Source organism: Pantherophis guttatus, chromosome 4 (genome assembly GCF_059756535.1).
Source record: "Pantherophis guttatus breed Tessera chromosome 4, ASM5975653v1, whole genome shotgun sequence".
NCBI classification, from domain to species: Eukaryota; Metazoa; Chordata; class Lepidosauria; order Squamata; family Colubridae; genus Pantherophis; species Pantherophis guttatus.
The window spans coordinates 138327933-138345901 of record NC_142066.1 but is presented as its reverse complement, the minus strand read 5'-3'; the positions used below and the strand labels follow the sequence as shown (position 1 = coordinate 138345901).

Sequence of the window (17969 nt, the reverse complement as noted above, 5' to 3'; positions counted from 1 at the left end):
TGGAACCAATTACCTCCTCAAGTCTGGACCGCCCCCACTCTATTGGCCTTCTGGAAAGCGGTGAAGACCTGGCTCTTCCGGCAGGCCTGGGGCCGTTGATCTGGTTATAGTGATCTTGCGAGACCCGGCCACAAATTGGAGTGTATGTGTTTTAACATTTTAATGTTTTAATGTCTTCTTTTAACTTTTGTATAGGATATTGTTGCATTGTTTTATTCTCTGTTGTAAGCCGGCCAGAGTCCCTTGGGAGTTGGGCAGCATAGAAATGCGACAAAATTGCATTGGTAGCCTTGGTAGCACAGTGGTTTAATGCACCCTGTTATTAACACAGCTGCCTGCAATTTCTGCAGGTTCGAATCTTACCAGGCTCAAGGTTGACTCAGCCTTCCATCCTTTCTAAGGTAGGTTAAATGAGGACCCAGTTTGTGGGGGCAATAAGCTAACTTTGTATAAATATACAAAAGTATGAAGGCTATTGCTTAACGCATTGTAAGCCGCCCTGAGTCTCCGGAGAAGGGCGGCATATAAATCAAATTAAAATAAATAAATAAATAAATAAATAAATAAATAAATAAATAAATAAACTTAACCTATTTCTTTATTGTAGCAAAAAAGGACAAAAACTGCAGTATCAGAAATCTGTAGTTTTGCTTCCAAATTGCAGTGGAATAATCTTGAAATATTCTTGAGAGCTACAAAAATATATTGGTACTCCTATACAGTTTGTGGATTGCTTATATCTGATTTAGATAAAACTTAATTTTATTTTGAAGTCCTAGTGGACGATTACTTAAACATGAGTCAGCAGTGTGCGGCAGCAGCCAAAAAAGCTAATACAATCCTTAGTTGTATAAACAGAGGCATAGGATCAAAATCATGTGAAATACTAGTACCACTTTATAAAGCCTTAGTAAGGCCACATGTGGAATACTGCATCCAGTTTTGGTCACAAAAAAGATGTTGAGACTTTGGAAAAAGTGCAAAGAAAAGCAACTAAGATGATTAGAGGCCTGGAGACAAAAACACATGAAGGATGGTTGCAGGATTTGGATTTGGCTAGTTTAGGGGAAAAAGAGAATAGGGGGCACATGATAGGAGTATTCTAGTATTTGAGAGATTGCCACAAAGAAGAAGAGGTCAACATATTTTCCAAAGCACCAGAATGCAAAACTAGAAACAATGGATGGAAACTAATCAAGGAGAGAAGCAACCTAGAACTAAGGAGAAACTTCCTAATAGTAAGGACAATCAACTAAAGAAACAGCTTGCCTCCAGAAGTTCTGTGGGTGTTTCATCACTGGAAACCTTTAAGAAGGCACTTGAAAGTCACTTGTCTGAAATGGTATGAGATTTTCAGCTTGAGCAGGTGTTTGGACTAGAAGACCTCGAAGATCCCTTCCAGCTCTAGTCTGATTGAACTGATTAATTGAGGTCCCTAATGGACTGATCTTTCTTTAAACGTAATTTTTATTGAATAAATTTTTTACAAGATAAAAATAATACAAATATTAGAAAATAATCAAGAAAATCCAAACAATTGAGTTATTAATTGTTTAATTAAAACAATTAAATAGAAAAAGAAAAAAGATTATAAAGAAGCAGTTTTTCATGTTTTTGACAATAGTTATAAATGCATTTTTATTTTATCCTCTCTCTAAAGTTACATCTTAATTTCCTTCTTCCATAAACTATATTTCTAATCTTCAAACCCATAAATCATATATGTTTTCTCATTTTTTTCAGCAAAAAGTCCAGAAGGGATTTCCAGTCATTGACAAATGTTGATCAAGTAAGTTAATTTTGCCATCTCTAGCAAAAGTTCTATCATCTTCAGCAACTATTCCTATATTGTGGCTATTTCAGAATCTTTCCATTTTTTTTGTCCATAATAGATTATTCTAATATGATCTTTAAAACAAAATAATATTTTAACAGATTTTTCTTGGCTGGAGAAAAAAAAATGAATGGAAAAATGGAATTGCTATTTGCCTATATATACCCTGTTTCCCCCAAAATAAGACATCCCCTGATAATAAGCCCCAATCGGGCTTTTAAGCGCACGGCAATAAGGCCAAGCGCTATTTCAGGGTTCAAAAAAATATAAGACAGGGTCTTATTTTTGGGGAAACATGGTATATGAAACTAAAACTGCGAGGAAGTTGTTTTTATAAATGTAAAGGTTCAGAAATAAAGCTGTGTCTCATTATGAATATCAATTACATTTGTTTCCCTTCAGAATTGATCATGATTTAAGAAAAGTTGCGGGACTTAATATGTCTGGTTGCTGGGCAACTTTATGGTGGTTTTCATTGTTAACATTGGTATATCATTCTGGATGTTACCTCATTGATCCAATTGCTGCAAGTAGTTTTAGCCACATCCATAATTACGTCAATGCATCAAATTTGGATCAAGATTATTGTGAAAAGAAACTGAAATTAACTACTTTAGATGAATGGAAACTTTCTACAGAAATGTTCACAGGTACGTATATAACCCCTGACAACATGTACATATTTTTATTGGAATTTTATCTGGATAAACAATTTGTCTTAGTGCTATTCCAGGGTAGTTGCTATCTAGAGAAATCTATGTGGCTGAAAATCAACAGGACTGATTATCTTATTCGATCTATTTCAGTGAAAGTTAAGTGTGAATTCGGCTTGGCTTGCTAGCCTGCTTTTATTTAGGATTATATTTAAAACCTATACTATTTTTCAGAAATGTTCCTACTACTATAACCTTGGGCATATCCTAACTGTGGAAAATGTGTTTTTGTTACATTGTTGACTTTATTTTTTACACAATCTAATCTAAGTCAGGCAGTTTTATTGAAATATTGGGTATATTTGTAACGTTGAGATATTGTTGTGGATGTTTGTCTAAAATGGCTGCTTTGGGGAAATTTGATTGTTCAAAAATTACTGCCATTGTAGAAGCAACAAGGGAGAACTTCCGGGTAGTTGACCAAAATGGCGGCTCCGTGCTAAACACCGAAATGCGGAGGTGTATGATAGGCACCTTTGAGGTGTTGGGGGGCCCGCAGAACATCTAATGACCCCTTTCCTGGAAAGCGAAACATCGCCCGTCCGATCGATTTATGGACGGAAGGGGTGCGGAGGACGCCAGTGATGGTGAGGCCGGAGCCTGCTTGCCTGATTGCTGCTGCCTAACAGATTTAAAGGCTCCCATTCTAATCGACAGTTACAACAGCTGTGGCGCTCGAATCGCTGGAGAAAGCCGCTCTGAAGCTGGTTGGGGCCTTTTTTTTTTTTTAAAAAAAATTTGATTTATATGCCGCCCTTCTCCGGAGACTCAGGGCAGCTTACAATGCATTAAGCAATAGCCTTCATACTTTTGTATATTTATACAAAGTCAGCTTATTGCCCCCACAAACTGGGTCCTCAACTTACCTACCTTAGAAAGGATGGAAGGTGAGTCAACCTTGAGCCTGGCGAGATTCGAACCTGCAGTAATTGCAGGCATTTGGTCTTAATAACAGGGTGCCTTAGACCACTGTACTACCAAGGAGGTGGCAGCAGCTGCGGCAGCGTTTTCAACGTCTGTAGGGATAACGATGATGATGGTGGCAGTGAGGAGGGTGGAGACATCTGGAGGCTGCCATAGAAGAAGTCGGTGATGCAGGAGGCTCAGGATTTGCTCTAAGTTTAGGGCGATCTGGATACCCCCTTTTTCTGATCTGCAGGGGGACTAGTAGTCATCTAAGGCTGAGGGGCCTTTGAAAAAGAAGTCTGGAGGAGTATGGTTGAGTGGGCGGAAGACTACAAGAAGGGGATGTTGATTGATTTCCCCCTTCGATAAACCTCTCCCCCACATCAGGCCTAGGCCTAGTATGGCCTCTCAGCTCAATTTAATGATTCCCTGCTTTGACACCCCCACCTGAATATCTCTCCCTCGCTGTGTTACCCCATCAGCTGTTGTTCTATCAGCACTTACTCTGCTCTTTGATATACCATCCTATCCCTTTAATTCCATCTCGGCTTCCACAGATATCGAAGGGAATGAAGACACTTGACACTGTGAATCCTTATTTGCCCCCTGTTTATTTTGTAGGGGAACGGACCATCTCCTCTTAAATCCTTTTGGACTCTGGACTGATCATCATGAGAAGGCGGCCATTAAGACCTTTATTTCCCCCTGGACAGAATTGTAATTTTCAGATTTCTCATCGCTATGAAAGGGCGGTTATTGTTCTAGTATGTTGGTGCTCTACATAACATCTTCTTCCCCTCTACTATGACCATCTCCAACACCTTCAGAAGATTGTCTCTCATTCCCTCCAGCCTTTTCTTCTATTTACGGTGTACTCAGCTGCGGAACTCCTTGCACGGCGAGATGGCCCGCTCTCGCAGGTTTGGCCCTCTCAACTATCGAGGGCCGCCCTTGATGACGGGTTTTGGAACCCCGAGAGGTGGTACACTAAAAAACAGAGGATCTGGGGTTTTTTAAATAGATTTTTAGATCCAATTTTAAGGGGATCTGGGAGTAGGGTGGTTTTTAACAACAAAAATGAGACTGGTGGGGTCTCTTAAGGATCAGCAGCCATGCCATTCTGATGGTCCCGGCGGATTGGGGGGGGTTGGGAGTCATAGAGGATGTTTGGAGAGGGGTGGGACATTCTATACCTGTGATGGTGGGATGGGGCAGAAGAAATGGAAGTAGGGGTCGGAGCATCACACCAGATGCATTCGGGTGGTGACTTGCTCCCATGCCTCCTGCTCACCCTGCTTTCCTGGGGATGCGAGAGCGAGGAACCCTGGTCTCAATATGGTGTATGTGAATGCCAGGTCCGTGGTGAATAAGGCCCCCCTCATACGAGATCTTATTGATGAAGACGGTGCGGACCTGGCCTGTATCACGGAGACCTGGTTGGGACAGGAGGGGGGAATCCCTCTCTCTGATTTATGCCCCCCGGGCTTTCGTGTGCTGCACCAGCCGCGACACCAGGGAAGGGGCGGAGGGGTGGCGGTGGTTGTTAGAGAAAGTCTTAGTCCTAAGGAGGTCACTGTCTCTCAGATAGGTGGGTGTGAGTCTCTTCTATTGAAGTGGGACCCTGGAGTTCAGTCGGGCTTGTTGGTCACATACCTATCTCCCAGCTACGTTGCCCTGCCCGCATGTCTTGACTGAAGTGGCATTTGAATTCCCCAACCTTTTGGTTGTGGGAGATTTCAATCTGCCTTCAATCGGCGAGTCATCTGAGACAACCTGGGAGTTCATGGCTTCCATGGCAGCCATGGACCTGACTCAGGTTATTCAGGGCCCAACTCATAGGGGCGGACACACACTCGACCTAGTTTTTCTCTCTGGGCAGTGGATAAATGGTCATGGTAAGGGGGAACTTTCCATTGCCCCCCTGTCATGGATCGACCATTCTCTCCTTAGACTGGACTTTCAATCTGCCAACCCTTGCCACTGGGAGGCGAGACCCATAAAATGGTTCCGCCCCAGGCGCCTGATGGACCCAGAGAGGTTCTTGACGGAGCTTGGGACATTCCCCATCTCTCAATCCTGCGATTCAGCTGAGGCTCTGGTGGCATCCTGGGAACGGGCGACTGCCGACGCCTTGGACCGAATTGCACCTTTGCGGCCTCTGACTCAACGCAAATCCCGGGTCGCTCCTTGGTTTTCCATGGAGCTCCGGGAAATGAAATGTCAGAAAAGACGCCTAGAGGAGAGTTGGAGGTCCTCCCAGTCTGAATCTGATCGAATACAGTTACGAACCCATATTAGGTCTTATCTAGTGGCGATGGAAGCGGCGAAGCGAGATTACTTCGCCGCCCTCATTGCATCTGCAGAAAACCGCCCAGCGGCCCTGTTTCGTGTGACCCGCTCCCTCCTCAATCAGGGAAGACCCTTTACAGGGCAGAGCTGAGGATTTTGTACAGTTTCTACATGATAAAATTGCTCAGATCTGGATCGGATTGGACTCTGTCTGGGCAGAATCCAATGGAGAGACTAGGGTAAGTCTTGAGAGTAATATCTGGGTTGAGTTTGACCCTGTTTCTGTCAAGGAAGTGGACAGGATTATGGGTAAACTTGGTTCCTCCACTTTCTTATTGGATCTTTGTCCCTCCTGGTTGGTTTCGGCTGTCAGGGAGGTGACGAGAGACTGGATCCAGGCAATTGTCAACGCTTCGTTGAAGGAGGGGGTCTTCCCCGCCTCTCTTAAGGAGGCGGTGGTTCAACCTCTCCTCAAAAAGCCTTCCATGGATCCAGACTCACTTAATAAGTATCGTCCCGTCTCCAACCTTCGCTTCATTGCGAAGGTTGTTGAGACTGTGGTGACGCAACAGGTCCCACAGTTCCTGGAGGAAACGGAATACCTAGACCTGTACCAATCGGGCTTCCGACGCGGGCACAGCACGGAAACGGCACTGGTCGCTCTGATAAATGATCTCTGGCGGGCTCAGGATGGTGATTGTTCCTCCATCCTGGTCCTACTTGACCTCTCAGCGGTTTTGATACCATCGACCAGGGTATCCTACTGCAGCGACTTGTGGGGTTGGGGGTGGGAGGCACTGTTTTACAGTGGTTCTCTTCCTACCTCTCAGGTCGCTTGCAGGTTGTATGGGCGGGGGGGCAGAGGTCTACCCCGAGGCCCCTAAATTGTGGGGTGCCTGACAATTGTGGGGTGCCTCAGGGGTCGGTTATCTCCCCCCTGCTCTTTAACATTTATATGAAGCCACTGGGTGAGATCGTTCGTGGCTTCGGGGTGAGATATCATCAATATGCTGATGATACCCAGTTATACATCTTCACCCCAGATCACCCCAGAGATGCCCTTTCCGTGATGTCCCGTTGCCTGGAGGCGGTGTGGGCCTGGATGGGTAGAAACAGACTCAGACTCAACCCCTCCAAGACTGAGTGGCTGTGGATGCCGGCATCTCGGGTTTCAGAGATCCCATCACTTTTGATGGGTGGGGAAAAACTTGCCCCCATTGATAGGGCTTACAACTTGGGTATCCTCCTGGATGCTCGGCTGTCCCTAGAAGACCACCTGACGGCCGTGATCAGGGGGCCCTTCGCACAGGTTCGCCTGGTGTGCCAGTTGCGCCCTTTCCTGGACTGAGATGAACTTCGCACTGTCACTCATGCCCTGGTTACTTCCCGCTTGGATTACTGCAATTCCCTCTACATGGGCCTGCTCCTGAGATGCACCCAGAGACTCGATCCAGAATGCAGCCGCACAGGTTGTTACGGGAGCCCCTCGTTACTCCCATATAACACCTCTCCTGCGTGAGCTGCACTGGTTACCAATGGTTCTCTGGGTCTGCTTCAAGGTGCTGGTTCTCACCTATAAGGCCCTACATGACTTAGGTCCGGGATATTTGCAGGACCTTCTCCTGCTTGCCTCTCACCATCCTGTTTGCTCACATAGGGCTGCTCTCCTCAGGGTTCCGATGACAAGCCAATGCCATCTGGCGGCGCCCAGGGGTAGGGCATTCTCTGTGGGTGCTCCCACCCTCTGGAATGAGTTGCCTACTGAGCTCCGGACAGCTCCTGATCTCCGCTCCTTCCGTTGGGACCTGAAGACTTGGCTGTTCAAGCAAATAGGCTGACTCTGATTCTGGGTTTTATTATTTATTAGTTAATTTGGTTTAAAATGGGATTCTGTTGTACATGTTTTTAATTTGTGTTCGCCGCCCTGAGTCCTTCTGGAGAAGGGCAGCATATAAATACATGAAATAAATAAATAAATAAATAAACAAGTCACAATCACACAGAAACTAATGGGATTGCTCTTCAACCACTGTATCTTTCTCTTCGTTCACGCTTTCAGAGCAGATGAATGCTGGGTTGCTGCCACTCATTATTTTTACTTTCTAAAATTACCTATTGCGTCCATGTGGAGCATCAATACTTATTGGGAATTTTAATTGTCTCAGGCAAAAATTATTTAATTTGGTTTTAATTATGTTTTTTAACTTTTGTATTCATGTGTTTTATTTTGTGCCTGTTCACTGCCCTGAGTCCTTCGGGAGTAGGGCGGTATATAAATTTAATAAAATGAAATGAAATACAATCCTATGACCAAAGATAATGCTGAGGAAAATGTTTTATTTTGCAATGCAATAGTTTTACATTTTAATTCTTGGTTTTATTTTAAATGATCTATTGAACATTAAAAATTAAGCCAGAAAAGATTTCCTGTGGACATCTGTGGTACCAGAAGAGTTTGTATGCTTTTACTAAGATATACTGAAGTGTATGCTTTAGTAAAAGTATTGTTGACTGTGGATTTTGTAGTTCACAATCAGAAATCTGCAAAAATTCATTAAGGGTGTTTGCTCTAAATTCTTCTCTTAGGGTGGGTCTTTAAGTGTGACCTCTCCATTGAACCTCTGATCTAGATTTCCTGGGGACTAATGCAAGAGTGCTTAAAGACTCACCTAAGAGAAGGATTTAGGAGCAATGACCTTTAACGACTTTCTGCCTACTTAGTTAAGGAGCCTATTCAGATTAAGTAAAAAATGAAACCACCCTGAAGGACATTTATGGGTCCCTTTATTAACTTGCTCAGATTGAAGAAGCTATTTGGATAAGCAGCAAAACATTTCAAACCGAAAAAGAAAATAATTCCAGTTGCCATGACTCAATTTCCAGACAATCAGAAATCTTTAGTTTTTGCTGCAAAAGCTTAACACTGCCACCTTTTTGGAATTCTGTGTGAAATTAATTTACTTCTCCCCTCTAGCTACACTTCCTGTTGATCATATTCAAGAGAATTATGTTCGTGAGGTTCAAGATTGTATTTTTTCTGTTGGATATCCTACACCATTTAATTCCAGAGTTCTACTTGTAGCTGTTTCAGAGGTCAGGAATATTTTTTTAAAATACAAAACTGCTGTTTTACTCTGTGTGCCTATCAGAGAAGTTTATGAACATATAACCTATATAAATATGCTTGTTATATTACATTCTTCTACTTCATTCAGTCTACCATCTGCATATCAATGGACATTCTCCCTATCATTCAAAGACCCAAAAATGATTGAACTGCATAATTCCATATTCAGGGATACGAAATCACTGGAAAATAGCAAGTGCATTATATCAAGTTAACCCAATAGTACATGTCCACAGAGGCTCAATCAATCAATCAGTTAATTACAGTCATAGACCAGAGACCACTGAGAGTCTTCTCATGCAAGGTTGTTAAAAACTGCGGGCACAGTTTCTCACAATTCTGAGGCAGAAAATAAATAAAAATGGAAGTGTAAGTCCTTGAATAGATGTAATCTCTTTTATAAATATTGGTTTTTTTTTATAAAATAAGAAAGAAAACTTCATTTTGTGCCACCAAATAAAAAGAAACAAAAAAAAGAAAATCATGTAATTTATGTGATATGGCCTTGACAACTTCACATTATTGTCTTGCCTATTGTAAAGCTTATGCTCTGAATATATATTAAGCATGGCCCTAAGATATTGCAAGACATGCCATAATGGGCTATGCGTTAAATGATCTAATTCTTAATATAGTGTTTTTCAAATTTGGCAATTTTAAGATATGTGGACTTCAACTCCCAGAATTCCACATCCAGTAGTTGAAGTCCATACATCTTAAAGGTGCCAACTTTGAAAAATACTGCTTTAATTAATAATACCTAAACCTAGTACTAATTCTGCTAAAGTGAGGAGTTCAACTTTTTGGGGCCATGGAATTTATTTTAAAAAATCCCAAATCCATGATTAAGAGCAAAGCTTTAGTAACAGAAATTTGACTGTGTTTAAATTGATTTGTTTCCCTTTTAATCTCCTGGAACATAATCAATTTCTTGCAGAACCCTATGAGAGTTATAGATCCCAATTTGAAAACCCTATCCTAGAGATCCCTTATTGTCATACAGGTGTTACTTCTTATCCCTTCCTGATTTTTGAGCCAACTGTAGTTAGCAGTTAACCAGGATCCAAAGCTTAAATTGTACAAGGAATCACCTGTAAGAGGGTGAGCAAATAAACACTTGAGCTGAGAAGATATCCCCAGTCTGTGGGGATTGTTACCACATTAGGGTTTTATCTTTGATTATTTATCTTTAATTATTAATAGGATCCAGAACCACAATATGAATATAAGAGGGAGAATTACACATGAATGTTAGTAGCAAATTTAATATAGTTAGGAAAACAACCAATTTGATGCAATTGTATCATTGGGCAATATTATACTGAAAACATTAGATGAAGTTCCAATTTCATAAACCATATCTAGCTTTTATGTTATAGTACTTGATAATTACCTAATTAAAGTGAATTGTCCAAGGTCACTAAATTGGATATCTGTACTTTATACTGAATTCAACTAGCTAAGTGAAATTGTATAAATGCATCTCCCTTTTGTTGTCTAAATGTGCAGGGAATGAAGGAACAAATACTGCTCTTATCAGAGAAAGCTACTGGTATATATTTAACAAATCCATTCCAAATTAAAGACTGGAAAATAATAATAAAGAATCTATTGACTTAAAAAGACTGGAAGAAGAGGCTTTATACCTTGACATTGACCCAGATATATAGCTTGATTTCTGTGTTCTGCAGCAGGTTGATCTTCTGCATATAATATATGACTTCTTATCTACAATAAAGCAGCTTATCTACCAGTGACAAATCCCTGATCTTTCTACTTGTTCCTGAATATGGGCTGCTTCTAAAAGAATAAGATATTTATAGCTGTGCCTGATCTGGAGTCTCACCAAATATAATAACCCAAAACTACTGACATTTCCTGGAAATAGGAGCAGGAAGGCTGTAGTTCTGCACCTCTTCTTGAGTGCACTTCATTTCTGGCTGTTCTGAGTTGAGGTTTAGCAACAACTTAAAAACAATAAATTCTAATAGTCTGGAAAATAGGATGGGTATTGTGTGGCGAACAAGTAGAAGTACATCACTAAAGTATGAATTTCTATAACGTACATAGCTAACATGTGAAACACATCTTAATAATTTTCATGGATTGATATAGTCCTTCTATTTCAGGAAGTCCTGGAAGAAATTCTGGATTTAGACATGTCTGCCTCAGGCTCAGATGATTTTCTACAGCTTGTCAGTGGTGCAAAAATAATCTTGGGATCTCAACCCCTAACCCATAGATATGGTGGCCATCAGGTTAGTAGTTGTACTACTTGTTTTCTAACCAGATGTTATCAACATTTTTAAAATGATCTTATATATGTGTGTGCTCTTTCCAACTACAAAGGGGAATTTTTCTTAGGCTTTAAATGCTAAAACTGATACATCCTGTAAAATACTAGGGTTTTTTCTGTGTACTCTGAATGGCAGTGACATTCAATTGTCAGTCATTTACTTGTAATTCTCTTGTAAATTAGTAAAATAATCGAAATGGTAAAGCATGCAGATGGGAATAATGTTGGCTAATCATGTTCTCTTTTTTTTTTTTAACTTTCAAGATTGTTTTCCTGTATTTTATGGGTGAACAACATTTTCAACTTCAGGCTCTGCAACAGGCATAATATACTTTCTCACACTTATATCCTTTCATCATTTCCCTTCTTTCCAGTGCTGCTGAACAGAATGCAAATCATAGCTCCTTTTTATTTTGAGCCATATCTTGTTCCTCCCTAGTGACTCTTACCAGACAGCTGACATCTGTACACTAGTTGAAAAACAGAATAGCTCCTCATAGTGCCAAAGGCTGCCTTTATATTTTTAGTTGGTGACAAAATGGGTATGTTTGGCCTAGTCCAAAAACACTTTCTTCAAAGGTTGGTTGCTAAAGCAGAGAAGAATGATAACTGTTTTATTTACTGATACTATCTCCTCCCATATAACTTAGCCAATTCAGATTGTAGATACAGAACATTTTTAGCTTCATATTATGAGATTAATTGATTTAGAACACGAGTCATGTGCCAAGAATTTTAATTTCCAGTCAGTTCCAAAGAAAAACAGCCAACATTTTTAATGAACAAGGTTTAATGACCTAGGCTTCCTGAGTCAGTAAAACACACGAGTAGTCCCAAAATCCTCTTTTATTTCAACAGTTGTGAATTCTGTTCATTCACAGATGAGTCCCAAATAGTTGTAAAGAGTCCTTTGGGATAAGGCTGATAATCACCCACCTTTATCTCCTTTGACACGCTGCCAAAGACCCAATTGGCAAAGCCACACGGAGTCCAGAATCAAACAAAGCTCCAGACTTTAAACTAAACAGAATTAACAGCATTGCTTCCTGCAAAGGCCCACGTGCCTTTGCTCCTCTTTTCAGTCTTATGGGAGGGGCCAATCATCTCCAAGCCCTACTCCCGAGTTGTCCCTTTTGTTTTAACTTTTCTTGATTTCTGGCAGCTCTGTGCATGCGCGCAATGGGTACAGGCTCCCCCTCTTCCTCTGCCTTGCTGAGGTCCAACTCTGGAAGCTCCGGACGCAGCATATATCTCCCAGATGGCCCTTTCTCTGCCTCTGATGCAGAGCCCTTGTCCGAGCCTTCCCCAAACTCCAGGACTGGCCTATGTTCCTCCCCAGCCTCCTCACTGTCCGACTCTGCTGCCAGCTCCGCAAGCCGCCGGTGGACCACAATGAACAGCAGTTTCTATATCTTATGGATATAGTTTTTTTCAATAAGTCTATTAAAATGCTAAGCAACCTATAGTGGTGCTTAAAAGTTTGTGAACCCTTTTGAATGTTCAATTGTTCTGTATAAATATAAACCTGAAATGTCATCTGTTTTCCACACAAATCCTAAAACCAGTTAAGAAGAACTTATTTTGCTGAGTTCCAGTTCCTCTGTCCTGCTGATGCAAATATAACATAAAGACCAATTTCCACATTCATAGTCAATAGCATAGAATTATGCTAGTAGCTGTCAGGGTTCCAAGTAACAAATCCAAAGCAATCAAAAAGCTTAGAGTTTCCTCAAAGCATAATTTTATTTGGAATGTCATATTGGTGCAGCTGGTGAAAACCTGACTATGAAGGACCCAGGGTTTTCCCCACCCAAATCAAAACCCAAAGGTCTTGCTCCCAGGTCTCACCTCCATCACATGGTCCAATCAGGTTGCAATCCCAATTCTGGCTGGTAGAACGTCCTTGGTTCCCAATAATAATGCTATCTTGGCTACGTATCCCCCAACTATCTCTATCTCCCTCTTCACGTTCCACAGCTCTACCCAGCCTTGCTGTGGCAGCCCTGAAGATGCTCCCAAAATGGCTTCAGGACTGACATGAGTATTGTACCAAACTGTTCCTGTGCCTATTGCAATTACTAGTAAAATATACACAGAATATTGTTTATTTAAGCACATTGAATCTCAATTACAGCTCTATTTCTGAATAGCAAATAATGGTTTCATATTTTTATCTCAACTTTTCATGTTAGTTTGGTAGCTGGGCAGGACAGCTGGGTGATGGAAGAGCCCACTTGATCGGCATTTATACAAACAGGTACTGCATATCTCGTCTTAAAAGGCCTGTCTCTATCAGTATGTGGTTGCTATTGATATCTCAGAAACTAAAATAACAATGACCAACAATAACAATATTAACCAGACGTAGTATGTAATGGTTTTCAAAACTCCTAAGTATTTCACATGTATTATTTTGTTAATTCTTGTACTACAAAATACATACATGTTATTGCCCCTATGTTGAGGGTTCTTTGTACAGAAAAAGATTTGTATTAATGATATTTTGGCTTAAGATGTTCCATTCTGTGCTGCACCAGTTGTTCACATTGCTAATACTAATCTTCTTTCTATAGATTTGGATCCAGATGGGAACTGCAGCTCAAAGGTTCAGGAAGGACACCATACTCCAGGTGTGTTACATATTTGGTGTAATATTCTTTCAGGTCTTTATATGTTTTGGATTAATTTCAACAATGCATCATAGAATCCAAGGATTGGAAGAGACTGTGGTTCCACACCCTGCCCATACCATTTTACAGAATGGCTATCCAACCTTGGCCATGGAGCACTCATTACTCAAGGAGGCAAGCTGTTCTGTTTATATTTTTCATAGTCCAGAAATACCTCCTTATCTCAAGGTTGAATCTCCTCTGGCAAAGCTTCCACCTTTTAGTTCATGTTCTACCCTTAGGCATTACAAAGCATAAATGTGCATCTTTTGCTTTTTGAGATTTTGAAGTATCATGTCTTTCCTCTGCCTTTTTCCTTTAGACTAAACGCACCCAGTTTTTAGAATCATTCTTTATATATTTTTTGAAAAAATTTCAATAACTTACCATTAAGGACCACCCAGAAAACCAATCTGTTTGCAGATGAGTCTTTCCTTTTTTCAGAGTTTGAATTATAAAATACTGTAGAGTTTTATACTAGCTTTTTATAACTACATATAAAAAGAACAAGATAAAAATAACCATGAGATATTTTAATATAGAAATGCCAAGATCCCTGACTGAATGGGATAAACCTCTATTCCAAAAATCCCACAGATAAAAATTATATAGTATTTGATTGATTGATTAATTAATTGATTAAGTGGCATCAAGTCATTGATGACTCTTAGCCACCACATAGATTTTGCCCATAATGATCTGTCTTTAATCTGGTCCTTCAGCTCCTCCAATAACGCCCCATTACCAGTATAAGTGGGTCTAATCACTTTGCTCTTGGCTGTCTTCTTCTCTTTCCTACCACCTTTCCCAGCGTTATACAGGTAGTCCTCTACTTACAACAGTTTGTTTAGTGACTGTTTGAAGTTACAACAGTACTGAAAAATGTGGCTTATGACCATTTTTCACATTTATGGCCGTCTTAGCATCCCTATGGTCGTGTGTTTTACATTCACATGGTTCATATTGGATGATTAGAATGTTCTGGAATCATGTGATCTCCTTTTGCAACCTTCTGACAAGCAAAGTCAATGGGGAAGCCAGATTCGTTTAACAACTGTGTTACTAAGTTAACAACTGTAGTGCTTCACTTAACAAATGTGGCAAGAAAAGCGATAAAGTGAGGCAAAACTCAATTAAAAAATTCTCACAAGTTTGGGCTAAAGTGTGATCATACATTGAGGACTACCTGGTAGTCTTTGCCTCAGAGTTAGGTCTTCACATATAATTTGTCTGAAGCAGGATAATTTGAGCCTTGAACAAGAAATCTGGGTTGATTTGTTTGATGATCCATTTGTTTGTTTTCTTGACTGTACACAGCATTCTAGGAGTCTCTTCCAATCCCAGAATCCAAAAGTATTAATATTCTTTGTATTTTACTTTCTTCAGAGTCCACTTTTTGCCTTCATATAGTGTCACAGTGAACATGTAGTACAGGGGTGCCAAATTCGAGTTGTCATGGCATCATCAAGTGATGTATTGCGACTTTTCCCCCCTTTGCTAAACCGGGCATGGATGTGGCCAGCGCATGACACATCTGGTCTGCAGGTTGCGAGTTTGACAGCCCTGATGTAGTATCTACACAACTATATTGTTATGTGTTTCTATTCACAGTTTGTGATGTGAACTAAATTATGTGCAATGCTCACTTGAGGATTTTTAGCAGTATGATTTCTTAATTCTGCTTTATAGTGAAGCATTGGCACTCATAATGGCCCTTTCTAGCATTGTATCAGAAAAAAATAGATTTCTAGGTTTGGCATGTTATGTTTGGCTGTCATTCACTGATTGAGCACATACTTTGCATTCCAAAAGCCACAAGTCCAATCCTTGGCGTCTCCAGAAATAAGTTAGAAAACTCCCATCTGAAAGAAGATGAAGCAGTGTTAGATTCAGCCCAATACAGATTCCAATGTTACCTTTATTTCCATTCTGTTTCTTTGTTGATCCATATCTTTAAGAAGAAATGTGTATCCCTCCCAACAAAACAACCTTTGGTTCTCTACAATAAATCCATATTTAAACATGTTAGTACATATTTAATTTGTTTCAGCTGTCAACAATATTTGGACAAGTGCAATAGCCACAGATAGCGAAATGTGCCAATCAAATCAACCAGTGCAAGGATTTGCTAAGTATTTTTTTCTTTTCAGTGTCAAAATAATAATAATAATAATACCTATGTTTTTAGTGTTTTTTTTTTCTATAGGAGAGGAGATGGCAGAGCTGTGCTTCGGTCTTCTATACGAGAATTTTTGGGAAGTGAAGCCATGCATTACCTTGGAATACCTACAAGCAGGGCAGCTAGGTATTTTATCCAGGTTTATACTTTATCTGCATTGAGCAGAAGGGTGCAATCCTCTTCTTAGACCGCCTGAGGTTCTTTGTGCTTGAATTGCCATGTTCCTGAAGCATGATTGCTGAAAATTAGTAGTGCCATTTCCTCCATTTTTAGAACACACAAAAGGGTACTGCTTAATGCTAACAACACAAGCAAATAAATTCTTCAAAACTTCCACGCACGAGAACAAAAATCTAACTTCACTTGCGCCCTTCATATGAGCTCTCCATGCTGCATAGTTTGCATTGTCACCCACCTCTCCCTTTTTCAAAAAACTAAACATAAGCCCCAGTTTCCCAAAGGTTTCCACCATTACTCTTATACTTTCTGACTTCCAATGAAATGAAAAGGAGAAAGCTGTAGAAGTATATTTACAATTTGTTTTGTTAGCATTTTTTTGCTGATTGGTGATGCAATGTTATTTCCGATCAAAATGCTAAATCTCAAAACAGGATGATGACAGATAACTTAAGCCATCTGCAACTATTTGCAGAGCCAATAGAAGGAGAGTGTTAATATTCACTCCCAGTCCCCAACTAGACAATTCTATCTTGCAAATGTTATCCTCCTCTTGGCAATTTTTAGGGCATGCTTTTCCTTACTAGATTCTTCATACTGAAAGCAGATTTGGGGTGAATCTTATTGGGCCAAGTATACGATGGGTATAAGGATGGGCAAAGGAGAAAAGATTAAGCATCCTTCTCCCTGATCAATTTTTCTACGCTGCAAATAATCCTTGTGCTCATATTTTTCTAAGCCATTATTTCTCAATTCCAGCAACTTTTAAGACGCATAGACTTTGACTAACCAGCATGTAAAAGTTCATTGACATGATTCATAATTCTTGGCCGAAGAAACCAAGAGAAAAGTCCATGTGAACAGGTTCGCCCTGAGACTGGTCCTATTCCTGATTTTTTTTCCTATGAATTGGCAAAAAGATAAATTTACACTTGCCAGAGTCACGCGTCAAAGAAATTGCCCTCGGACTGGAATTCTTGGTTCACAGTTCTACACCATAATTTCTTATCATAACCTCAACAGAATGCCAATTCACTTCCACATTTCCAGCGCATGAGATTTGTTCACTGTCTGGGAAATAATGACAGAAAGTTATTGGAGATGAATGCTTCACTTTAAAGCATTCTGAGTTTCAGTTAGACATCCTGAAGCTGGGGAGTCATCTCCTATGGCAGAGTGAGACTCAGTGAACCAGGAAGACAGATTAATCATTGCTTCATCCACCAGGAAGGCCACCTACTGCAGCCTCCTAGGAATACTTTGGGACTTGATAAACTTTTGATTTTGAATTCCGACATTTTATACCCAAAGATAGTCCTTTAACCTTAAACAAGAAATACCTAATACCCAACATTCTTTAGATATTATAAAAACTATCTAAATAATCTGAGAAACGTTTATTTAAAATCATTATTAACTTGTTTTGTATTTCGACTTAATATTATCAACATTCTCTCATTCATACCTCTGCCAGTTCCACAAATTTCATAAATATTCGGGTTAACTCAATTTAGAAATTATACCTTTACAAATCATTTACGTTTCTTGTATGTCATACCTATTCAGTATAGCATTGGAAATGGAAACTCTGTCAGCATTTCAAGTAATGCACCCATAGAAAGCAGAACTCTGTAGCAGGTAGATTCCTCAAAGAACAATTTATTGGATACATCATATTGGCACAACTGGTGAAAGCCGACTCTGAAAGTTCCCACAGTTTTCACCTAATTAAAAAGTAAAAGTTTCCCTTCTCCCCCAAGTCATGCTGTCCAGTCAAGG

General features: G+C 40.2%; 1 protein-coding gene across 8 annotated transcripts in view; it reads left to right on the top strand.

Moving 5' to 3' along the window:
• Positions 1 to 17969, top strand: part of LOC117655214 (uncharacterized) — a 48515-nt gene that overhangs the window by 6425 nt on the left and 24121 nt on the right. For 4 of the 8 annotated variants that reach the window (XR_004588592.3, XM_034402422.3, XM_034402417.3 and 1 more), the window contains 7 exons: positions 1744 to 1789; positions 2237 to 2484; positions 8717 to 8835; positions 10999 to 11127; positions 13358 to 13422; positions 13739 to 13795; positions 16041 to 16139. Coding sequence is in view for 7 of the 8 variants with exons in the window: in XM_034402422.3 (XP_034258313.2) it covers positions 1779 to 1789; positions 2237 to 2484; positions 8717 to 8835; positions 10999 to 11127; positions 13358 to 13422; positions 13739 to 13795; positions 16041 to 16139 (728 nt within the window). In the remaining variant the exon portion in view is untranslated. Of the gene's footprint in view, positions 1 to 382; positions 402 to 1743; positions 1790 to 2236; positions 2485 to 4074; positions 4171 to 8716; positions 8836 to 10998; positions 11128 to 13357; positions 13423 to 13738; positions 13796 to 16040; positions 16140 to 17969 lie in introns of those variants that run through there. The other 4 variants (XM_034402421.3, XM_034402424.3, XM_034402425.3 and 1 more) reach the window with 4 other exon arrangements.